At 40.0% G+C, this 26,146-nt stretch overlaps 1 protein-coding gene across 4 annotated transcripts in view; it reads left to right on the forward strand.

The window, feature by feature from the left end:
- Nucleotides 1-1,300: 1,300 nt before the first annotated feature.
- Nucleotides 1,301-26,146, forward strand: part of mllt10 (MLLT10 histone lysine methyltransferase DOT1L cofactor) — a 55,765-nt gene continuing 30,919 nt past the window's right edge. For 3 of the 4 annotated variants that reach the window (XM_015955347.3, XM_015955349.3, XM_015955348.3), the window contains exons 1-6: nucleotides 1,301-1,674; nucleotides 8,165-8,244; nucleotides 17,333-17,387; nucleotides 18,916-19,025; nucleotides 19,099-19,202; nucleotides 19,454-19,547. In XM_015955347.3, the coding sequence (XP_015810833.3) occupies nucleotides 1,518-1,674; nucleotides 8,165-8,244; nucleotides 17,333-17,387; nucleotides 18,916-19,025; nucleotides 19,099-19,202; nucleotides 19,454-19,547 (600 nt within the window). In that variant the 5' untranslated portion in view covers nucleotides 1,301-1,517. The remainder of the gene's footprint in view (nucleotides 1,675-8,164; nucleotides 8,245-17,332; nucleotides 17,388-18,915; nucleotides 19,026-19,098; nucleotides 19,203-19,453; nucleotides 19,548-26,146) is intronic. The other variant, XM_015955350.3, reaches the window with a different exon arrangement.

Below are 26,146 nucleotides of genomic sequence, written 5' to 3' on the forward strand. Positions count from 1 at the left end.
AGTCATTACGTTTCTCTGGAAACCAAGAGCATGCTCAGAGTCGGTGATGCAAGCAGCAGCTGAGTGCTTGGAATGGCTTGTGTGTGTGTGTGTGTGTGTGTGTGTGTGTGTGCACATGTGTGTGTGTGTGTGTCTGCGTTCTGGTGCATCCTTGGCAACAGCATGGGGAACTGTCAAAACAAAACTGTCTACTGACATGCTGATATGCAGCCTCATATTTTCTTTTTAATACTCCGTAATTTTATTAATTTAAAAGAAAATTAAATCCAGCCGGGACCAGCCGGCTTCACTGAAAAAAATCACCAGGTCTTAAACTTTCTTCATTTGGGAATGTTTTTTAAAAAGAGTCCAAAAATTATTTTTGGTAAGAGTTAAAAAAAACTATTTTAACACCTCAGCTTGATTTTTTTAAATTTATAAAAATATTTTAAAACACACAAATTAGTGTGCACTACAACTTTTCTAAAGGAATATTAAAATTAATTCAGAAAAAATTATAAGTTCTTGTTTAGAGTACGCAACGGCAGACACGGTGATGCAAATAACAAAAACAAAATTTCAGCTTGGAAGTTGATCAAAAAATCTAAAGAATTGAAAGCATTTTTACCTGGAAATTCAACAATTAAATACTGAACGCTTATGTGGAAACACTAAATTTACCTATCAAAATAATAAATGAATGACCACAGATTTCCCTCTTTCCCTTCCTTACATTTTAATCTTTTTTATATTTTGTGATTTTTATCTTGAGAGGTGCTATGTAAAAGTTTTTCCTTCTTTCTTTTTGTTACACATAGAGCTATATATGCTATTGTGTTTATCCATGACAGTTGAATTATTTATTTAAAGATGCAATGACATGATTAGCTTTTGCAACCAGTTTGTTTACTGATTATTTCATCAGCAGCTTACCCTAAAAGTAAAAAAAATCATATTATTAATTATTGAAAAGTGTTTCTCAATATTACAAATACTTACATTAAAAGCCTGTGAACCGGTAAGAATCTCTTATTTATTGTAAAAAGTGCTTAATTCTTTAATCAGTTTATAGTAAATGAGTAAATATGGCATAAAGTAAATAACAAAAGATCTGTACATTATCACCACTTCCTTTTTAAAGTACTTATATATTTATCTAGACGTCAGATTTTTTAAAATTTAATTCTAATTTACACAGAAGGATTTTTAAAACGTCAACTATTGCAGCCAAGTAAAACCAAATAAACCGCTACTCACACCGGACCAATCACGTGGTGCATTTCTTCACTGTACGTCATGACGCTTTTCCGGTTCTCTACGAAGTTCCCCTCTACACACCACCGTGCTATGACGGCGATGTTTTGGTAAAAAAAAAAAACTACTGCGTCGAAAATGGGACGTAAAGACGTTTAAAACATGCCCTTTGGATCTAGTGGGACCTAAAGCGGGCTTGCAGGAGACACGACAGGCGTGTTTGACGAAGGTTTACGATCAGTCTTTATGTATATTCTTCCGCATGTCGGCCGCTTTCTTCGTAGATGGTCTCTGGCGAGCGTTGTCTGACCGCGGAGCTCTCGACGAGTAACATGAAGGAGATGATTGGAGGTTGCTGTGTGTGCTCAGACGAACGCGGCTGGGCTGAAAACCCGCTGGTTTATTGCGACGGACACGGCTGCAACGTCGCCGTGCATCAAGGTAAGCTGAGGACGTTAGCTGGGCCGTTAGCATTAGCTTTGATGCTAGTTAGCGTTGTGGTTGTTGAAAGGTTATGAAGCTTCCCTCCTCCTCCTCTTCCACCACCTCCTGCTTCCACCAAGCGGAGGACAGGCTCGGCTCATGCTGCTGGCCTCCCCAGCGCTCTGGCTCGTAACTTGGCCTGAACGTAGATGATAGTTGACAGCAGCTACACGAACACGTTTCTGGCTGCGAGCTGTGCCATTGTTTCCCTGTCAGAAGCTGTCTTTTAGGGTAAAGTGTAACAGGGACACAGCTTCTGTCAACATGTGCTCACTTAAGAGGAAGGCGATGATTTTGTGATTTTATACAGAGCCCAGTTGTCCGAACATCACCAGACATGAAATAAAAATAGTCCTGTTTGTGTTTGGATGATTGGCGTGCAGTTTAAATACCCAAACACTCCACAGGCTAGCTGCTTTTACAGCAGCTGTGCTCAGCAAAACACGATGATGACTGTTTACATTTGTAAGAGCTAGCCATGTGTTCATTTGGCAAACACAGCAGGAGACTGGAAACTATTTTAACTCTCAGCTTCTCTGATCTCTTGTCGATGCACGCCAGCGACACAACTTTAGCTCGTTCAAGTGTTTTTGATTTGTTTTTTCTTTTTTCGAGCTCCGAAGCTCGAAAAAGTTGAAATTTGTGATTCTGTGTTACACGCTAGTAGGCGCAGAATTAATAATGACATTATTTAATGCATAAATGTTCTTTTTTTTATGCTGATACCGATATGTAGAGTTCATGGTCAACTAATGGCCAATGTGTGCTGCCGATTTTATTTTGGGCCAATTTTCGTGACCAAAATCTAGACGTTTTATCTAGCCTAGTGAACCAGACCAAATTCTTGCTTTGCAAAGTTTAAATAATACATTTATTTAGTCTGGCTTGCCAGGCTACGTTTTATCCTCTTGCCATGTTAAAAAGCCACTAATACCAACCTGAATCAGTATCATGATTTTGTGAGCTGCTCAGAATGAAAATCAAACATAGTTATTAAAAAAAAGTTGATAAACTGACTAAGTATAACTGATACATAAAAAGAAAGGCTTGAAATAATGTTTTGGAGCATTTGTTAACATAAATATACATTTAAATAAAATACAGCAGCGCCAAGCTGCCCACAAATGTGCCTTTTTAAAAATCTTCTCTACTAAAGGTATATCGGCTGATGCTGATATAAAGAAATGTTTAATATTGTGTCGATATATCGGTCTATCCCTAATTGAACAGTGTTGGGAATGTTACTTTTAAAAAGTGATTAGTTTTACTTAGTTATTACTTAGTCAAAAAAATTACTTAGTCAATGTCTGGGTTACAATATTATAAAAGTAACTAATTACCAGGAAAAATAATTATTTAATTACTTTTTTTAAAAAATACACAAGAAAATGGGACCCCCTCTTATAAAAACTTACTTAATTTGCTATAAATTACTACAATACTAAAAATATAAATGACTGAATAGATTTGAACATAATAAAATGTATGTCCAATTGTTTATTATAAAATGGAGTAATTGAAATAAATGGGCACCAAACAGGAGGAACTACATACAAGAAACACAACACTAATCTAAAATATTCAAATGTCACAATGTGACATGAAACAAGACCCCAATCACTTACAATTAAATGGTCTCCCTTTAACTGGTCTCTTGGTCTAGTTGAATTACTGAAATAAAGATTTTTCCTGGTGATTTATTAGCATTTCTATAACTCATAATCAAATAAGAATATATTTTAAATAAAATTCCTTAACCCATTAACTGCCAGCTGTTTCCTGATCAGAAAAGCCTGTTGTTGCTAGCGTTTTTCAACGTTTTTAGTGTTTTAAGAGTCACAGAACGTTGCGCGCTAAGATGATGTCGACACCCAAACTACCAAAACAATGAGTCGGCCCATCTCTTACGTCAGGAAGAATCCGAGCATTTCGAGCGTTATTCATTCTTTCATAATCCGTTGTGTAATTGTGATCGGCAGGAGCATTTCCAGTTTGCGCCTCACTTTTTTTACAGCAGCCGCCCAAAAAGATCTCCTAATACATGGATTTTCTGCTTCCTGATCATGTGGCTTTAGAGCTGTGATGTTTGTTTTCACGGTGCGGGGGCTCCTTTCGATGCCCACACAGTAAAAACATGCAAATGACGACTTTAGTCATCACTGGCAGTGAATGAGTTAAAAATGACTCTAGAACAGACACAAATCTGATGGAGAACATAATTTTACTAACTTGGGTCAGACCCAAATGTGGAAGTGCTAATCTGGGTCTAAGCTACTTCTAGTAACACGTGAGTGCAAATCACGTCTGAGACGGACACCGTCAGTGCTTGAGCAAGACTTAAGAAATGATCAGGAACATTAACTGATTCCACTTGGATAACTGGTGGGTGATATGAGATAGAAGATTGTGATGAGGAATTAATGACTTTTGAGCGGTGAACAGGTGAGCGGCCATTTCTTCCTCGTGCTCATTGTGATGCGCTTGTATGTAAATAGGGTTGTCACGGTGTAAAAATGTAACCTCGCAGTTCTTGTGACCAAATTTAGCACGGTTTTCCGTATTATCACAGTTTTTTTTTTCAGACAACTAAATAAACCGTCTACATCAGGAAAATATTTTCCTCAGTTTGTTTAAATTTTGCCCCAAATTAGTTATTTTGTAATTATGTTGTTTGTTTACATTTCCCCCCTTTAGTAATTAAAATGCCTAAATTTGCCCATTACTTCTTATTTTTGTCAGTTTCATGTCATCATTTAAAAATATGAGATCAGATGAGTAGCCTTCTAATCAAGTACTTCTTTTTACTCGAGTAATTACTTGCACTGCTGCTGCTTTTCTTGTGTAAAAGGTGTTGGAAGTAGTGCTGCTCTTGAGTACAGTTGTTGGCTACTCAACCCAGCCCCGCCTATAGGTCAGGGGCGCCCAAATGGTTTCCCTCAGTGGGACAAAATAAAAATCTATATCTCCCACTCCTATTTATTATTTCATAATAACTTTGTGTTGTTGGTCATTTCGAGGATATTACATGTACTAATTATAGCACCAGAAACGTGTCCTATATTTTAGCACAACTACATAAACCCTGTATATCAGGATAGTTGTCCTCAGTCTGTGTCCTTCCGCTAGCTTTGCAGATTTGGGAAAAAGCCATCAGGCAGTAGTCGTTGTTAAATTCATTATAATGTGGCGAGAGTCAATCTGTTGTGTTGGCGACCAGCTCTAATCTGCCACCTGGCTGGGAGCCCCGTAATGCATAGCGTCCTATCAATATGGGGGTGTCCACAACACGGTTTATATGCTGCATACTAAGCCTAACCCTGCAGCTGCACTTTAGGGCGACTTGTTGCATTCTGCCTCAACCCAAAGTCCTCACATCATGCATTTCAGCTAAAGCGCTAACGTTAACTAGCCTTGCATTGACTGTAGAGTTGTGGGTGATGGTCACGCAGATATGTCATGAGATTCAAAGTGCCCTTTTGCAGACACCTTTTCCTGCATGTTCTGCAAACAGCATAGTCATCTTCTAACTGGTAGGTAGGGTTGTCACGGTGTGAATTTAACCTCACGGTTATTGTGACCAAGATTATCATGGTTTTCGGTATTATCGCGGTATTTTTTTAAACGTGTTACATTTTCAGACAAGTAAATAAACCCTGTATATCAGGAAAATATTGTCCTCAGTTTGTGTCTAAATTTTGCCTAAAATGTGTTATTTTGTAATTATGTTGTTTATTTGTTTACATTTTTCCCCTTTAGTCTTTAAAATACCAATATTTGCCCATAACTTCTTATTTTTTGTCTGTTTGATGTCATCATTTAAAAAAAATTTGATCAGATGATACTCAGTACTCGGGTAGCCTTCTAATCAGATACTTTTTTACCCTTACTTGAGTAATAAACCCTATATCAGGAAAATATTATCCTCGGTTTGTGTCCTTCCAGTGAGCTTTGCAGATGTGGGAAAATGCCTGCAGGCAGTAATCATTGTTAAATTCATAATTATCCTCGGAGAGAGACCAACTCTTATCTGCCCCTGGGAGCCCCGTAATGCATAGCGTCATTTCAACATGGGGGTGTCCGCGACACGGTTTATATGCAGGTAGCGGCGCTGCGGCTGCTTTATATAGCGACTCGTTGCATTCTCCCTCAACCCAAATCCTCAGATCACGCATTTTAGCTAAAACACTAACGTTAGCTTGCCTTGCGTTGACTGTAGAGTTGTGGGTGATGGTCATGCAGATGTGTCATGAGATTTGAAGCATTGCTGCCTTTCACAGACACTTTTTCTGCACGTGCTGCAAACAGGATAGCCGTTTTCTATCAGCTGTCCCTCTGCATTCTTCAAATATCCAAAAAATGCCCGTACTTCCCACTTTGTCTTCTTTGAGGGATAATAATTGTCCTGAGCGCTGCCGTCTCCTCCTTTGGCCATTATTTCAGCTTTAGCTTCAAGAAAGTTTTGGTCGTAGACAACAAAGCGCGCATGTGCCGCCGGCAACTTCAGCAGATGATACGGTGGCTGGACAGGGTCACTGCGCCTACACCGTAGCCACGGTAATCCACCGAGATAATATTTTTTTAAAAAAACAAGACGGTTATTATTGTCAACTTTTTTACCGGGGTTTACCGCTACACCGGTTACCGTGACAACCCTACTGGTAGGGGCCTCTTCAAATATCCAAAATATGCCCATACTTCTGACTTTGTTTTGTTTGAGGGCTGATAAATGTCCTGTGTGCTGCCATCTCCTCCTTCGGCCATTATTTCAGCTTCAGGAAAGTTTTGGTTGTAAACTACAAAGTGCTCCTGTGCGGCATCTTCAGCAGATGAGACGGTGGCTGGTAAGGGTCACGGCGCCTACACTGCGACCGCGGTGATCCACCGAGATGATTATATATTTTTTAGAAAACAAGACTGTAATTATTATTGTTAACATATTTACCAGGGTGCACCGCTACAGAGGTTACCATGACATCTTTAGATGTAAACATCTGCCCTTTTAGCTCTCGATCAGCTGATGACTGCTCCCACACACCTCGCTGCTTAATTATAGTAAAGCACAGTTTTCTATTGGTAATGAAAACGGTGTTCTGACAAATAACAAGAAGTGATTAATTAGATTACGCGTAAATTCGTTACCAAATAAACTAACTTCTGTTAGTAACTGTGTTGTTTTAAACACAGTTATTCCCATCACTGTAATTAAACACAACTCAAATAAAGTTTACCTTTAAAAAAGAGCATTTTGTAACTGGTGGTTGATTGGATCAATCATTTTTCTTGGCAGAGATTTTTGCATTTTGTCGGGCAATTCTCAATATTTGTGGTTGTTGATGTATTAAGCAGAGTACCGAGCAGGGTCAGCGTTTAGACTATATTTTGTCAGTAAATTTGGTTAATTCTCATCCAGATGAGTTAAAAGCTATAACAAGGTTTCTGTAGGTGAGCCTGTTAAAGGATCATTACTGGTTCTCAACTTTATCTTTCTCTCTGGTTTATTCTGCTAAATAGGGATTCTGCTAAATCTTGGTCTAACTACTCATCAGAAGTCTCAGAGGTAAACTGGTGGTTGCCCCTAAATATTAATGCTTCTGCCTAAAATTTAGTTGGTTATATTAGGTAAAGGTATGCAACATTTATAAACCATATTTCTTAGAAATATGCAATATTGGCTTGTGATTATATTTGCTGTCTCGAAGGAATATTTCAGCCATTTTGAAGTGTAAATGTTATAAACTAAACCTATCAGACATTTTCAATTATCGTTATATAATTCAAGAGCCTGATTATACATAAAACATAGAAATAGACTTATAGAGCTGCATTTAATGTATTTATTTCTAATTTCCCTCTGGGATTAATAAAGTATCTTTGAATTGAATTGAATTTACTTCTAAAAATATTGAACAAACATTAAAATCATTACTTATCACAATTTATGGACATCCCTTGTAGCTCTGCGTGCTTTTTGTTAATCATAAAGAAAATCAGCAGCTAAAGATGATCTTTCTGGATTTCAAGCACCAAATTTTGAAAAAGCAAGCTTTTACGTGATTGGATCAGCGGTTGTCCGTGTTCTCTGTACTCTGGATTAAAGTGGTTTATTCCAGTGGATTATGAAGCTCTGGTCAGATCAGAGATAATCTGAAAATGTGTAGAGCTAAGCTATTTAAAGTAGTGTCGCCACCTTTAGTCTGGCTGCATATGCTTGGTTACTTCCCAAAAAATGGAGGAGGAATGATGCAAATTTAAATAATTACCTTTGCCTGTTCTTGTCAAAATAAAAGTTTTGAATTAGTACATGAAAATTTAGATGCATTTTTCTTCTTTGGCTTTATTACCCATCGTTTTTTTAGTCATTATTTGGTAGTACGACATGTGAATGTTTTTTTTATGGTGATCGGCCGTACTGGTCCCGTCTTTTAATGGCTCTCCGGCCTCTCTTCAGCCTGCTATGGAATCGTCCAGGTGCCGACTGGTCCCTGGTTCTGCAGGAAGTGTGAATCTCAGGAGAGAGCAGCTCGTGTGGTGAGTCTTTTAATTCTTCTCCCCATTCATCTTTTATGAGCCATCTCAATGACTTGATCTTAAAGGAGACATATTGCACCCGAGGTTAACACAATAAAACCTCTGTGACATCCTTTTGCTGAAATACCGGGTGGAAAGAGAACCATAAAACCTCAGCTCTTGTCATAGCAGCTGCTTTTAGGGTTTGGAGCAGGCAGTGTATCAGTGGGTGTGGATTTATTGAGATACTAGATTTTTAAATTGATGAAAGAAAGTTTAATCAAAAATAGACACGTTGAACTAGTGGGTTTCAGTCATTTCCCTGCTCTTACACACTCGATAGGAGTGGTTTAATTACTTGTTCAGCGGGTCATCAAGCTCTGCAGAAGCCTTTTAATCATCCGCTGAATAAAATCAGGTGTGCTGATGTAGAGGAACCTCTAAAAATGCTTGATAGGGACTTTTGAGGACCGTGGTTAGACAACACTCTGCCTTTTGGTTCAGAGAACTTTTCCTCACGCTTGCTTACATCTTACGCTGATGCGTATATTTAACAAAACTGTTAAATATCCGATATTAATATTGCTGTTATGGCTGGTAACCAATATTTACCAATATTATAATACAATAAGATCAACACCTTTTAATGATACAATACCATGCTCATATTCTACATCAAACTCTTCAGATAGGTCTCCTATAACTCAAAGTGTGTAAATATGACCAATGTGTAGGTTTTTAGATTTGGCCTATATTTGTTTCTCTGGCACAACTGGCCTAAATGAAAGTTTAAGTATACAGGAAATGTGATCTGATGTTAGTTACCTAAATTATTGGGGTAAGGGGTATATTATCATTGTTTTATATTGGTGTCAGGAATTAAGAGTTAGGCTATATCAGTGTATGGGATATAAAACATTCCTAATAAGGTCAACAATATATAAATATATAAATTTCCAAGCGATATTTCCTTTGAATCATTGCACACTAAATTCAGAAGTGTTTCAAACACTTCTGAACTCCCAGACACCTGCATTGATCTGCTAATAGTCTGCAAAGTTTTGGACCAAGTTTCCAGCAGCATGAAAGCAAGGCCTTGTGATTGTTTGCAATTGTTCACAATTGCTTTCTGAATTTACCGTTAACAACCAGAGGCTTGCAGGCCAGTAAAATACTGGCTTTTAAAAACCGATTTAAGCTTTTGTATCATTTTGGAAAGGTTTCTCAAATTTTGACATGCCGTCATTGCACCGATAAAAAATATTATTCACACAGTGAAAATGTTAAAAATCACCCCAGTCTTTCTGGGAGTGGAGTTTACAAGTTTATCCCAAGGTCAAAGTTAGCAAAGCTCAGAGAAACTGCAAACAATCCCTGATAGTATGTTGCAGACTACAGTCCTTGACACAGCGATTAGAAAAGGCTGAACATCTGGGATTTGTTTGGTAGGGGCCAAGAGAAATGATCTACTCTTTAAATGTCTCTTTCACATATTTTTTCAGTAAATTTGCTATGGTCTCTAGTATGAATGAATGCCATAGGCAAGTTTCCATTATCGGAACTTCAGGATGATTTTACAGGAACTTTACTGCATGCCCGTGTCCCCATCTCACCAGCCCAGCCTGACTGGGCTGGATTCATGCCATTCCAGTAACCACAAGAGCAATATGGGTCTTGCTCTTAAATATTCATGATATTCAAATGTATGACCTCTGATTGGCTAACAGTAACGCAACTCTTCCGCTGCCTTCATTTGTTCTTTCTTGGGTAAATAGTGCTACGTTAATACGGAGCAGAAGGAATGTGCGTTCGTACCGCAGTTGGTAAAATGTTCCTAGTTTAAGTGGACACGTTTATTTACATTGTTTATGATACTGGGGCACTCTGTTCAGCTTGTTTAAACTAAATATTAATTGTTAACAAGGAATGAAAATTTAGCAACATTGAATGATTATTATTTTCAAAATGAAAGTGACGGGGATAAATGGATCATGTGACCTCTGGCTGCGAGCAAGTGCTGCCTCCTCAGAGTGCAACCAAATGCAGCAGCGATTCATTTAGCTTCTTCCTACTCAAACTCATAAAAGAAAGAAACTCAGTAGTCTATGTTCAGAAAAAACATTTTGCTTAAATAAAGTAACACAATGGTGGGCACCACAGGGAAAAAAAGACCAGGCTTCCTTCTAACACTTAAACCGTGTTTAATACGAGCCGTTTATACATCACTTTACCAAACAAATCCAAAATTAAACAAAAAGAAAAATCAAACTTTCTCTTCAAGCTAACCATATGCACTGTGCTTCCTTTAAAAAGGTGTTTGGACTTCTGTTTTCACAAATCAGTCTGTTGTAATTTATTGGACTGATGATTGGCGGTGGGGAAAATGATCGAAATCACCCAACTTGAGTTGGGCAGCCTTGCACCATTTCGGCAGAGCAAACTAACCAAGATGACAGTGGCTCAGGATAGGCACTCATTTGAAATGGCTTTGGTCTCAACTTGGGAGGATTTAGACTTAGGCCAGTGTTTCCCCAAAATAGGTTCAGAGACGCTGTGCCACGTCTGAAATTCCAGCGCCATACCTACTAGGGCTGAACGATTAATTGCATGCAGGAGATGCACGGAATCGAAACTTTCCATGCTCACACTTCCCAACCGCTGGCTTCCAAATAAGAGAAAAAAAGGGGTTTGTGGTGCTATTTTACTATTTTGTAATTGTCTGGTACATGACAATAATCTGTACAATATTGTAGTAGGGTTGTCACGGTGTGAAAATTTAACCTCACGGTTATTGTGACCAAAATTATCACGGTTTTCGGTATTATCGCGGTATTTTTTTACACGTTACATTTTCAGACAAGTAAATAAACCCTGTATGTCAGGAAATATTGTCCTCAGTTTGTGTCTAAATTTAGCCTAAAATGTGTTATTTTGTAATTATGTTGTTTATTTGTTTACATTTTTCCCCTTTAGTCTTTAAAATACCAATATTTGCCCATAACTTCTTATTTTATGTCTGTTTGATGTCATCATTTTAATAATATTAAATCAGATGATACTCCGTACTCAGGTAGCCTTCTAATCAGATACTTTTTTACCCTTACTTGAGTAATAAACCCTATATCAGGAAAATATCGTCCTCGGTTTGTGTTCCAGTGAGCTTTGCAGATGTGGGAAAATGTCATCAGACAGTAATCATTGTTAAATTCATAATTATCCTCGGAGAGAGACCAACTCTTATCTTCCCCTGGGAGCCCCGTAATGCATAGCGTCATTTCAATATGGGGGTGTCCGCGACACGGTTTATATGCAGGTAGCGGCGCTGCGGCTGCTTTATACAGCGACTCGTTGCATTCTCCCTCAACCCAAATCCTCGGATCACGCATTTTAGCTGAAACGCCAACGTTAACTTGCCTTGTGTTGACTGTAGAGTTGTGGGTGATGGTCACGCAGATGTGTCATGAGATTTGAAGCGTTGTTGCCTTTCAGACACTTTTTTCTGCACGTGCTGCAAACAGGATAGCCGTCTTCTATCAACTGTCCCTCGGCATTCTTCAAATATCCAAAAAATGCCCATACTTCCCACTTTGTCTTCTTTGAGGGATAATAATTGTCATGAGCACTGCCGTCTCCTCCTTTGGCCATTATTTCAGCTTTAGCTTCAAGAAAGTTTTGGCCGTAAACAACAAAGTGTGCATGTGCCGCCGGCAACTTCAGCAGATGATACGGTGGCTGGTAAGGGTCACTGCAGCCACGGTAATCCACCGAGATAATATATATATTTTTTAAAACAAGACGGTTATTATTATTGTCAACTTTTTTTACTGTGGTTTACCGCTACACCGGTTACCGTGACAACCCTAAATTGTAGGGCTACCACAAACAACTATTTTAATAGTCGACTAATTGCCTTCTGTTGACGATTAGTCGACTAATCGTGTCATGCATAAAAGTATAGCTTATTGCACCAGGATGCTCTAATATAGCCATCATTAGCTTCTAGTTGAAATGTGATCAGTTATGTGCCATCTAATAATAAAGACAAGATGATGGCTTATTAAACAACTTTTAATTAACTTTGTAACCTGGTAATACAAATGCTACAGTGGTGAAATGGGATCGGCTCAAAGAAACCTTGATCGTTGACCATGGACAGGAGTCTCATGACCACCGGGCTTACCATGGCCTCCATCAGGACGTTAACTTGCTGAGGTTTGCACGTAACTAATTTGTCCATTAAAGAGGAGCACTTTTATTAACACTGTAACGTAGCGGGAAGAAATAAATCATTAGCATTTGCAAAAATATGTCACACACAAATGTGTTCTAAAGGTAATAAAATCGCCACCGCTATTGCTACACTTATGAATACAAGTAACTCTGTTGATGTTAGTAGCTAACAAGAGGTCAACTTACCATGTTTTCCACCGTGACGTACTCAAGGTGCTCGTGCATCGCTGATGTGCTCCCGTGAAAGGAGAGTTTCACTTTGCAAAGTTTGCACTCTCCGTTTTTATTTTTTGCTTTAAACCCACAATTCTGTACCATGGTATTCATCATCAGAATGTTATCCAGGCTTCTGTTATCCTAACTGAAAGCTCTCATAAATACCATTCCAGTGTGGCTAATATCTACAGAATGTGACAAATAACTGTGCATAAGCTGTTCAGGCAGGAATGCAGCCATGGAGAGCCATTCATTCCCTCTAAATGCTTTTAGAACCGTCGTCTGACCTTAACTCCTCAGACCTCTGAGTCTTCACGTGTTAGACCGATCTCTCGGTGAAACTTGTTAGAACACAGCAGCTTACACGGCTTGTTGAGCCTCAACTTAACATGACCTCAGCAAACTTCCAAGGACCTGGCTAGATGTTGTCAAGGCAAGATTTACCTTGTGTAGCTGTTGATACAGGTGCTAGAGTGCTTTTTTCTGAACTCGTGCATGGAGAGCAAATATTCTTTAGCTTTTAACTGGTGTACTGACTCAAAGGGTCTTCTTGAAAAATAAAAATAAATAAATGGATATGGCAACATGTTAATGAGAAGCTATGTTCATATTTGAGTGTAATTTTGTTAGTATCAATTTTTATCTCAAACCATGTTCTATTATTTAACCACATTTATTTAGACCATATTTATTATATAATATTTAAAATTTATTATATAAAAATTGTAATATAAAATTTCTGGATATTGGACAATTTTACAAGAACATTTGACCTTCAGTTTACCAGAAGAAAAAAAATTGGAATTGATATCATCCATGAAAATATTTCTGTAAATCATTATTTTATATTAAAAGTATATTTATAAAGTCTCTGATGTAGGAAATATCCTATGGCTAATAATATAATTGTGTGGTGATGGAAAAAAAACACGTAAATTGTCAAGAAAATCAGATATTCTGTAGAATATACTCTAGAGATGTAAGAAAATATGTTTACTGAAATATCTCGATATTTTTTGTTATGATACTAAACCAATTAAAAAGCATTTAGAATGCAAATGCTAACATTTACTTTGGCCATTTCTCAATATGCAGACTTGTCCAAACTTGTGTACTCACATCCTTGTGAAACGTCAACGATGGCCCAAGGACTGTTCCAATCCCAAGTATGCATAACGGCAAGTTCGCTCAAAGTTCCCGGATGTGTTCTTGCTCTGCCCGTTGTATCAAGGATGCATCAATGCATCCTTCTGCAGACTTGGGACAGCAAAGTTTCCCATGATGCATTTCGTAGCAAATCGTTAAAGTCCAAATGTCAGAGGAGAAATCTAATAGCTATAATGTTTTATATTAGAAATATAAATAAAAATATTTATTTATTTAATAACTAAATAATCTAAAGTTGCCTGTTATTGTAAATAATTGTGTGTAAACTGTAAATTTTGCTGTGTGTGTTCGTGTTTTACTCTTCAATATCTTTCAAAATGCTAAGTAGCTAACCCCCTATCAAAATAAAAGCACCATAGGTCTGTTCTGATGAAAAATAAACATTTTTTATTCGTTAAAAGGCGGGAAATGCTAGTATTTTAGTAGTTTTGATCAAAAGTGGGCCAAATATAATACAAATCATACGTTTTAGTTATTTTGTTATTTAAGGAACAAACTAGACTTTTATTTTTATGTCAGATTTTTTTTTTTTTTACCGTAGCAAGAAGTAGTGCTTGTTGCCAGGACACAACAGAATATGCTTCTGTTCCAAAAGCCGTCCGCGTCCTCCCATACTCGGAGACTTTCTGGAGTCCTTGCCAAGAACTTACTTGCCTAGTACTAGGGTTGTCACGGTAAACGGTGTAGCGGTAAACCCCGTTAAAAAAAAGTTGACAAAAATAATAACCGTCTTGTTTTTTAAAAACTATTATCTCGGTGGATTACCGTGGCTGCGGTGTAGGCGCGGTGACCCTTACCAGCCACCGTATCATCTGCTGAAGTTGCCGGCGGCACATGTGTGCTTTGTTGTTTACAACCAAAACTTTCTTGAAGCTAAAGCTGAAATAATGGCCAAAGGAGGAGACAGCAGCACTCAGGAAAATTATTATCCCTCAAAGAAGACTAAGTGGGAAGTACGGGCATTCTTTGGATATTTGAAGAATGCCGAGGGACAGCTGATAGAAGACGGCTATCCTGTTTGCAGCACGTGCAGAAAGTGTCTGTGAAAGGCAGCAACGCTTCAAATCTCATGACACATCTGCGTGACCATCACCCACAACTCTACAGTCAACGCAAGACAAGTTAACGTTAGCGTTTTAGCTAAAATGCGTGATCTGAGGATTTGGGTTGAGGGAGAATGCAACGAGTCGCTGTATAAAGCAGCCGCAGCGCCGCTATCTGCATATAAACCGTGTTGCGGACACCCCCATGTTGAAATGACGCTATGCATTACGGGGCTCCCAGGGGCAGATAAGAGTTGGTCTTTCTCCGAGAATAATTATGAATTTAACAATGATTACTGCCTGATGACATTTTCCCACATCTGCAAAGCTCACTGGAAAGACACAAACCGAGGATGATATTTTCCTGATATAGGGTTTATTACTCAAGTAAGGGTAAAAAAGTATCTGATTAGAAGGCTACTTGAGTACTGAGTATCATCTGATCTAATATTTTTAAAATGATGACATCAAGCAGAAAAAAAACAAGGAGTTATGAGCAAATATTGGTATTTTAAAGACTAAAGATAAAAAATGTAAACAAATAAACAACATAATTACAAAATAACACATTTTAGGCAAAATTTAGACACAAACTGAGGACAATATTTTCCTGATATACAGGGTTTATTTAGTTGTCTGAAAATGTAACACGTTTAAAAAAAATACTGCGATAATACCGAAAAACGTGATAATTTTGGTCACAATAACCGTGAGGTTACATTTTCACACCGTGACAACCCTACCTAGTACAAAAGAACGTACTAGCGTCCTTGAGTATTGAGAAATGGCCCACATCTTTTGTGTGGTACAATTCAAACTCCGACTGCTGGGTGGCAGCAGTTTTTAAAGCCTTCTTCCTGAGGGAACTTCAATGCGTTTACATGCAGAGATGCTAATAAACAGGGAGCCTTTATCCTAGTTTACATGTACGTTAAAAAATCGGAATGTTGAATGAAGTGCATTCCATTCTGCCACGGTAGGAGGCGACATGCACCCTTTTGTGTCTGTATTCTCCCGGTTAGCCTATAGCAGGGATTAAAGTTCCCCGTCGTAGCGATGGAAATCCATCATTTGGAATAATCAGAAAAAAAGCTCAGCCAAAATCTCTTCTCGCGTTTTCTTCTCTTCAAGCGTTAGTTCCTAGAAACACTTTCTATGCCCAGACTGTAGTGACCTGTTATTTATAATTTTATAATTAACATTAAGTGAATGCACTGAACCCAAAAATGATAGAAGATAAGATTAAATATTATTAATCATATTACTATCAAATGTAGATAAGTATAACTGATAACTATAATCTTAATGAAAAACTGATATTAATATTTGTTATTTTAATATTGATTATATTTCATTTCTAAGGTTTGGATGTCTGTGAACATTACAGAATATTCAGGTTGGTGTAAAGGACATGATATTATTAACAGCTCATGATCTAAAGCTGGTCTGAGGTATAAAACTCTGCCCTGGGCCTAAAGCCCTGCAGATATATTTAGTTTCTCTAAACACCAACAACAAATAAATAACAGCAGCTGGATTCTACTTTGTTCCTTAAATTGAGTCACGTAGTTTTGCAAGTTCTGCAGCTCACACGGTCAACATGGAGCTCTGCCAGCTGATTGGTTCTTTTGGTAACTAGTGCAGTTCTGGTACTGAGCAGCATGGATGCATCAGTGGATTTCACTGTAGTCTGTGTTCATAATAGATTAAGAAAGGACAGGAAAACATTGTTAACTCAAATATATCATTATAATGAACATGCATAGATACTTTATCATACATACCTACCAGCCTGTAACTCTACTTTTCCCCCAAAAATGCACCATACTGATGCGTTTAAATATAAAATGTCCAATAATTTTTTTCCGGGGGGCATGCCCCTGATACCCCTAGAGTACGTTAATACTTATCATCTTTTTTTTACCTCTGAGAAATCTCAACACCCACACGTTTAAACCCTGTGTATGTGAACGGGTTATTCCAAAATTTTCAGAAATAGTGGCTGCGTGCACTATTGTAGCCTCAGCAGGTCTACCATTGGCCCAAACAGTTACAGCGCTCTATGTTTGATGGGCGGGGTTAAGCACCAGAGCTGCGACTAATAAAGTATACAAAGATTAATATTCACGGGCTGTTGACCAAAGAAAATAGATGAAAGTCATGGTGTATGTCGCCAGTGAAAATGAGTCATTAATACAAATGCAGAAGAATCGTAACTGTTAATCAGTAACTGACTCAACGCACAGGTTGCTTTTTGTGGTGTTTAGAGCACCACCCTGCCCTTCTGTATGTAAAAAAATTTGCTGACTCACTAGAAGGGGAGTCGCCTTGAGCTGGGATGTTAGGAGGCAGATAATGAGGGTGTTTCCCCACCGTGGGTACCTGTCCGCCCCGTTTCACCCTGCTGTGTTTACTTCACCCTGAGCTGACCTTAATTTTTTTGTCACCAACAGAGATGTGAGCTCTGTCCCCACAAAGATGGAGCCCTCAAGAGGACAGACAACGGAGGTAGAGGCACATGTCCCCCCCCCCCCCCCCCTCCACACACACACACACATCTGTGGTTTGCCTCTTGTGTTTGCTGCATGTCAACAGCAAGTTGAAGGGCTGTGAGCGTGCTGGGAGAGTAATGTAGCTGTTTGTTGTGTGTGCTGCCTCTGTGTACCGTCCTCGCCAGCCCAGTGTTTTATGAGTGTGTGTGTGTGTGTGTGTGCATGTTTATGAGGGGGCGGGCCAGGATGGGTATAGTGCGTGGCCTGTGAGGAGTCTCCACGAGAGGTTCATCGAGAGGTCATCTTGGTGGAGACTGTAAATATTCTGTGTGCATGTAAGTGTGTGTGTGTGTGTGTGTGTGTCAGAGAGAGAGAGAGAGGCACAGCTGTGGGATTGTGTCCAGGCCTGCAGGGAGGCATCAGGACAACACTAACACACACCGTTTTACTACTTTCTCTTTTATTTTACCCTTCCCATGACCCCTCTCTGTCTCCCTGCTTTTTCTTAGCATTTTTCTCTCACCGCCTTTCCTCGTCGGCTCCTCCTCACTTGTTGATCTGTTTGGTTGTTGTTTCAGGTGGGACATTAGTAAGGCAAAGTAAAGGAATTTGGCTGGAAAACCAGGCAGTTGCACAAAAACAAATCACATCATTTGTTGCCAACGTTTGTTCCATATTTTAGTTTGTTTCAAGGTTTCACATCAGTTAGAAGAGCTGAACGGTGACGCTAAATATATCAAAGATACTTTACATTTATAATTTATATGTATATAAAGTTAAAGATTAGTTTTTCTACATGCAGATAAAATCCTGAAGTCAAAGCAGCAAGTAAAACCCTCTCTTTCTTAGGTTTTCTAGACTAGTTTCAGAAGTAGAGTTACGCCACTTTTATAGTCCTGTTTTATAGGCCTCTTCCAGATTCTTGGAGGGTCTTCAAAACAACGTGTCCACATTTCACATCCGCTCCACCCTTCTGTCCCGCCCCCTGGCCTTCTCCCACCGTCCCACTCACCAGGTCAAAGGCAGGTCATGGGTTCAACTGTAAGTTTAAGCCAGTTTTTTGTTTCAGCTGGGGGGGGGGTGACGGGGGGGAGAAACAGACACCTCCAGTGTGGTTTGGTGACTCCCACCTCCATCTGACCTGCCGTTCACCTCCTCCAACTCCTCAAGTTGTCGTCAATTTTGGTGCCTCTTCACCATGCCCTGCTGTCACTCTACTGCCCCCAGTTTGTCTTTGTTAACTGTGTGTGTGTGTGTGTGTGTGTGTGTGTGTGAGTGTGTGAGTGTGTGAGTGTGTGTGTGTGTGTGTGTGTGTGTGTGTGTGTGTGTGTGTGTGTGTTAGAGTTCAATAAACAGATGCGTTCACACACTCCCACTTAACTAATAAAACTAGCAATTTCAGAGTTTTTTTATGTAGTTGTTTTATTGAGTTTAAATGTATTATTTATAGTAAATAAACAGTGATTTTTTTATTTTCATGCAGGAAAAAGATACAAGAAATTAGCATTAAGCTATTTTGTGCTTGTATGGGTTTTTTCCCCCAGGCTGGGCCCATGTGGTTTGTGCTCTTTACATACCCGAGGTGGAGTTTGCAAACGTCTCAACTATGGAGCCCATAGTTCTCCAGTCTGTTCCCCATGACCGCTACAACAAGGTAACAAAACGCAGATTTAGTTATGTTGTTTTGGATTGGGTTGAAAAATCTTTGCATGGTTTTGTGTTGACAGACGTGTTACATCTGCGAGGAGCAAGGCAGAGAGAGTAAAGCAGCCACTGGAGCCTGTATGACCTGCAACAAACATGGCTGCAGACAGGCCTTCCACGTCACATGGTGAGGCTTATTACGGACGGAGTCTTTTCATTCACCTGTGCTCTCACTGTTTTTAAATTTTCATGAGCTGCTTTAGAGCCAAAAGGGGAAATTCTTCCACACACAAACAGTAGAAAGAGGATTTTACTGCACGAAATATTTTGTTGTTACATTTACGTTTAACAATTTCATAACTGCACACACCGAATGTCAGCGCTGCATTGCTAACCCTTCTCACTCACTGGTTTGTGTTTTTATTATTCTCACTGCAGTGCCCAGTTTGCAGGCTTGTTGTGTGAGGAACAAGGGTCTGATGCAGATAATGTCAAATACTGTGGATACTGCAAATACCATCACAGCAAATTGGTAAGTGTCTGTTTTTCTTTCCTGAATACACGCACGTTTTTGTTTCAACACCAGCTGGTATGACAAAGACTGCTCGGCTTATAAAAGCATCCTTAAACCGTTTCCACTCATTGGTTTTGGTTATTTAATACACGTAAATATTAAAATTCATTAATCTTTGACTAATTTATTCATCGTACCATGATCTGTGGCAGCACCAGGGTTTAGTTGCATGTAATTATAAGTACAGTGAAAGCATAAGTGTGATTACTGCTAAGATACAGAAAGAGGTAGCGATTAATAATAAAACCAATGAGAAACATTTTATCTGTGACCTCTGTTCTCTTTCAGAGGTTTATCTACCATCACTTCCTTCTTTTCGATTGAATTGTGTTCTATTTGTTACCACATCTTTCTAAATATCTGTTACAACCATTCTTTCTGCATCGATTTGGTTCTTCCAAGTGAGCTGCTCCCCCCCAACCACCCTTCAATTTCTAGTCTCTCGTGGCAGCTACTTTTACTTCCCTGCATCTACTTCCTCTTCCACTGGATCAGTGAATCCATGCCGCCTCTTCTTTCTGCTCTTCTGCTTGATCCATAAAATCTAGTCATCCCTCTCTGTCCGCCATTGTTGGTGCTGTTGTCTGCTCTCTCAAACGTTGTCCCCAGTCGCCTGTGTTGTCTTTTCACGTTGAGATAATTTGGGAAGTGCTGGATTGGGTCGTCAGGGGATTTAATATCCAAAAATACATGTTAGTTGTTGTTTTTGTGTACATTTTGTAAATGATTACTATATCACTTGTTGTAGATGACTTTTTAACTGCCTCTGTTCAGGAATGTAGATTCAGGTCTTTCAAGACTGATAAGCTAACAGTTAGTCTGAGTGTAGCCAGATTGAAATCACCAGATATTCAGCTTGATCAGCTCAGTTGCCGATCAGCCAGTTGGAATCTCAGTCTCAAAAAAATGTTGCTGAATAGACCAAAATCTGTGTCAGCAAGTCAAGAGTTGCACATAATTGGTAATGGCTCTGAAAACCAGAAGTGGTGCACCTCTGCTGCTGTTTAAACTGTATGTGGACATATAGAGCAGTGAGAGTCCAGAGAGTGTTTCCACTATCGGAACTTCTGGGTAACTTCGCCAGAGCTTCTCAGCATGCACGTGTTTCCACTTCACCAAGCCTGACGAGCGGACTGTTTTCAGGAACTTTCGGGGTACCTGAACGGGGTAGGTATTCAGAAAAGCCTGATACTGTAGCAGAATGAAAGTTTTGGTTAACTCATGCTAATTGGTTGCAACTTAGTAGATGTCATTTAAAAAATAGAATGTATGCGCTACTTTAAAATCACCGTTATTTAATTCTTAACACCGAAAAACAAAGCAGAAATTGACGTAATTTGCTGGGCTTGGGCAAAGAGTACTGTAAAAACTGACATTTCTTCTGGTCATTGGACGCCACATTTTACATCACACGACCGCTCTCCCAATCCTCTGAATGGATTAAATGGCCGTACTTCAACAGAATAAAAGGCCATGATGATGATGATGTACCACACAATTATTTCAGCAGACATGTTGAACACCTGTCGGACTGTGTCCCTGGATGCACAGAGAAGTATGGGTGGTTTACTGCTGCCTTGTAAATAACCATCAAACTACATCAGAGCATCTGCGGGGTCTTAAAAAGTCTTTAAAGTCTTGAATTTAATGAAAGGAAAATTAAGACCCTTAAAAGTCTTTAAAAAGTCTTAAATCGATTTAGTAAAGTCTTAATTTGGTTGGTATTGACGTGAATTTAAATACGTTCGTCTCATACTTGCAAACTTGACGCTTTTCAGTGAAAATTGCTGTTCATGAAACCAAATGCGTTCACATGAATCAAAGAGTTTTTGTTTGAGGGAAGGTGAGTCTTTGGTCGGGTTTCAGTCGCGGTTTATAAGCTGTAGTTTTAGCAAAACGAGGAGTGTTCATCCTCTTCACAAACCATCTTTGTTAGTGGATCACGAGTCGTTGTTTGACCAATCACAGTCACAGAGACAGCTAGGCAAAAGCACGCTGCGGTAGCCGGTATCACGACGCTGCTACTACTGTTGCTTCAACGTCTCGTTGCGGTTGGAGCTTAAAGTTCGTAAAATCATCAAAATCCCCTCCCAAGTACCACAGTTTTCTGTCCAGAACTTCAGCAGCTTTGTCTCCTTTCAGTTTCAGCCTTCGCTGACATTTCCTGAGGCTTGTGTTCTTTCTGGGGGAGTAAGTGTTGCTCCAAAACAGCTTTCCCAGGAATTAGACAGGTCCATCCTAACCCAAAGAAGGTATATATGTCGATGGTTCTGACAGACAAGCTGCTGCAGTTGTTGTTTCAGATTCATACAAGCTAAACCCTTTAGGTACGACTTCCCTACACTTATAAAATATTTGAAATTAAGAAGAAGAAAAACATGCAACAGAGTATGGATCTGTTCTCAATGAGATGTTATTAATGGAAAATAAAGATAAATGGATCTAAAGATGTTACTGGTACTTTTACTATCACTCTGTTGTGGAAAGTCAGCACAAATATTCTGTGAAAACTTTAAAAAGCTACTTAAACCTTCATTATGTTATAGTGGGCCTGTCTATATTTATAAAAGCAGTTGATGGTTTAAAGTAACTGTAACTGAAGTTACTCAGAGCCACAGTAGAAGGTCCAGTCCGAGTTAAGCTGTGGCAGCTGGAGAGGAACTGAGAAACAGCATTAAAGCTTTTGCTGTTTTCTTGTTCCAGTTGAATTCAAATAGAATATATAAGACATCAATTATATAATAATTTTATGTACCGAAATTTCCAGATTATAGAGGGCAATATAAGCCGCACCGGGCTAAAAGCCGCAGATATCTACTGAATTGAAAACGTAGTTTAACTTGAACGTAACTGAACTGATCAGTATCGAACAAAACAGAAAAGTTACTGATTAGTTTATTCATCGTCCTCCTGCGCACTGAAACCACTGAAGTCATCATCTTCTTCAATGTCTGAGTTGAACAGCCTCAGAAGAGCTTCATCACATCACATCAGGGAAAACGAGCAGCGCTGTTTTACTGTGAAAAAATCCTCCTGGGCGCTTTCCTTAGCACTCCTTTAACCATTCTTTCATTAGACTTTCCAGCATCCATCCTTTCTGGTTGACTAAAGCCGCACCTCATTATAATAATAATAATAATAATAATACATTTTATTTCAAAGCGCCTTTCAGGACACCCAAGGTCAATTTACAGAAAACACGTAATAAAATACAATAAAACAATAATAAGACCCAAACAACAAAAAACAAAGAGAGAAACAGTTCAATAAAATCAGAGGTTGTAGGCAGATTTAAACATGTGTGTTTTGAGTTTTGATTGGAAAAGGGTAAAACTGTCGATGTTCCTGATGTCTGGGGGAATTGAGTTCCAGAGACGGGGAGCAGAGCGGCTGAAAGCTCTGCTCCCCATGGTGGCGAGACGGGCAGAAGGAACCGCAAGATGGATGGAAGAAGATGATCTGAGTGAACGGGATGGGGTGTGAATACTTATAAGGTCTGAGATATATGGAGGAGAGAGGTTGTGGATTGCTTTGAAGGTATGGAGGAGAATTTTGAAGATGGATCTGAATTTAACTGGGAGCCAGTGAAGCTGCTGGAGAACCGGGGTGATGTGGTGAAAGGAAGGGGTTCTGGTGATAATACGGGCTGCTGAATTCTGGACCATTTGCAGTTTATGAAGGAGTTTGTTGGGGAGACCATAAAGAAGTGAATTGCAATAGTCGATACGGGAGGTGACGAGGCTGTGGACGAGAATGGCAGCAGTGTGAGGGGTCAGTGAGGGACGGAGACGGTTAATGGAACGTAGATGGAAGTATGCTGACCGAATTAAGTTATTAATGTGAGCTTGAAAAGAAAGTGAGCTGTCAAGAATGACACCCAGACTCTTGACGTGAGGGGAGGGGGAGACTATGGCGCTGTCAATAGTTAAAGAAAAGCTGTCAGATGTTGAGAGGGTGGAGTTAGTGCCAACTAGAAGTTCAGTTTTATTGCCGTTGAGTTTGAGGAAATTAGAGGTGAACCATGATTTGATTTCAGAGAGGCAGAGTGTAAGGGAGGATGGTGGGAGAGTTGAGTTGGGCTTACTGGAAATGTAGAGCTGGGTGTCATCCGCAAAGCAGTGAAACTGGATATTGAATTTGCGGAAGATTTTGCCGATAGGGAGGAGGTATACTATGAAGAGGAGGGGCCCCAGGGCAGAGCCCTGGGGCACACCTGACTTGACTGGGGAGGGTTCTGAGGTAAAGGATTTTACTGGATGAACTGAGTGCGGCCAGTAAGGTAAGATTGAAACCAGCTGAGGGGGGTGTGAGTGATGCCTAAGGAAGAGAGTCTATTAAGGAGGATGGGATGAGAAATGGTGTCAAAGGCCGCACTCAGATCGAGGAGAATGAGAATAGAGATTAAACCAGAATCAGCAGCAATGAGTAGGTCGTTAGTGATCTTGATGAGAGCTGTTTCTGTGCTGTGGTGGGGACGGAAACCAGACTGAAACTGTTCATAAAGGTTATTGCGGGTGAGATGGGAATGGAGCTGAGCTCATTATAAGCCGCATGGTTTAAAGCATGGGAAAAAGTAGCAGCTTATAGTCCGGAAAATACGGTACATTTAACAGTTCTTTTATAGATAAAAGGCAGAATTTACTTCACCTCGTTGCATTGAAGCTTCACGTCCCACAGTGAGAAGTCTCTGTCCCACATGTGCTGAGTGGGGATCTGCTCATCCCACTAATGAATGATTACAGTAATCTGGAATATTTTCAGATGTTTTTATGTTTGGTGTTCTGGGAATTAGTCTCATAGTAGTTAATTATTATATGATGATCCCTAATCATTATCTGATCAGTTCTGTCAGTTTATTATATTTAGCTCTCTTGAACAGTAGGACTGGTAGAAAATTGCTTGCATTTTGCAAAAACATCATGCTAAATATTTTTTTTTAAATATTCTCAATAAAATAAATGTATGTAAATGTCAGAGGTCACTACAAACCCCGCTGTAGAATAGATGCAAATCTGCAGCATGTGAGGACCTTGTTTAGGGTGAGTTATTGTAGTTGTCACTTTTTTCACAGCCTCTGAGTTTGCAGGTATGAGAAACAGATGCATGTAAACTAAAACATATATCTTTTGTTCTTCTATGTGCCTGATTTGCATTTTTGTGCCACGTGGCTTTATGAATTATTGCTACAGCCTCGCTGTCCTGGATTTGAAATAACCCGACATGAAGTGGAAAACGAAGCAACGCAGTATTTATAAACAATACCATTGTTTAACAGTTGATTAGTTCTTTGCGATGGAGTCTTAATTTTATTTTTAGAAGGTCTCAAAAAGTCTTAAATTTAATTTTGAGAATCCTGCATATACCCTGTACATGTAAAGTACTTGATAGGGTCTGCAGAGGAATGCTGCATGAACCACCGGGACATTGGCGTTAATTTAAATTGGCGGCAACTCACTGTCCATCTTTGCTGTGGTTGCACTAGCTGTTAGCTCATCAATCCTGTAAGATATTAACTTTATTTCTCTGAACAAAGGCCATTCAGGAAGCCATCCACCAGGGTTTCCTCCAGCGCTTTATAAGCCTGGTGGCCCGCCAGGCTTTGCTTGCCCACCTGCCAGGCTAAGCGTCATGCCCCGCCCCCCTCCCCGAACTGAACTAGAGCCCTCCATCAGCTGATACTGGTGAGAAACAGCAGCGGAACGTGTGCAACCACCCCACCACCCCAGCTCTCACGGAGGAGCACTGCGGGACGGAGCCCGCGACCCCCCCCCCCCCCAAGGGCCGAAGCTGCCAGGCTTAACTCATTTTCTGGGGGAAACCCTGCATCCACAATGGGTAAGGTAGCAGTTGTTTGTAACACTTAACAAAAGTAACATCTAATAACTACTTGTGTATTTTAGAGACCATAGGAAATTATCTTAAGTCAAATAGCTGTAGTCGGGAGAGAGGTCCTACCTCAAGTGGAGGAGTTTATGTATCTCGGGGTCTTGTTCACGAGTGAGGGTAGGAGGGATCGGGAAATCGACAGGCGGATTGGTTCGGCGTCTGCAGTGATGCGGACGCTCCGATCTGTCGTGGTGAAGAGGGAGCTGAGCCAGAAAGCCAGGCTCTCGATTTACCGGTCGATCTACGTCCCAATCCTCACCTATGGTCATGAGCTTTGGGTAATGACCGAAAGAACGAGATTGCGGATACAAGCGGCCGAAATGAGTTTACTCCGTAGGGTGGCCGGGCTCAGCCTTAGAGATAGGGTGAGGAGCTCGGACATAAGGGAGGGAGTCAGAGTAGAACCGCTGCTCCTCCGGATCAAAAGGAGTCAGTTGAGGTGGTTTGGGCATCTGGTCAGGATGCCTCCTGGACGCCTCCTTGGGGAGGTGTTTCGGGCATGTCCTGCCGGCAGGAGGCCCCCGGGTCGACCCAGGACACGTTGGAGATGTTACATCTCCAATCTGGTCCAGGAACGCCTTGGGGTCCTGCCGAAGGAGCTGGTGGAGGTGGCCGGAGAGAGGACGGTCTGGAGCTCCCTAGTTGGGATGCTGCCCCCGCGACCCGGGCCC

Source organism: Nothobranchius furzeri, chromosome 7 (genome assembly GCF_043380555.1).
Source record: "Nothobranchius furzeri strain GRZ-AD chromosome 7, NfurGRZ-RIMD1, whole genome shotgun sequence".
Classification (NCBI taxonomy): Eukaryota; Metazoa; Chordata; class Actinopteri; order Cyprinodontiformes; family Nothobranchiidae; genus Nothobranchius; species Nothobranchius furzeri.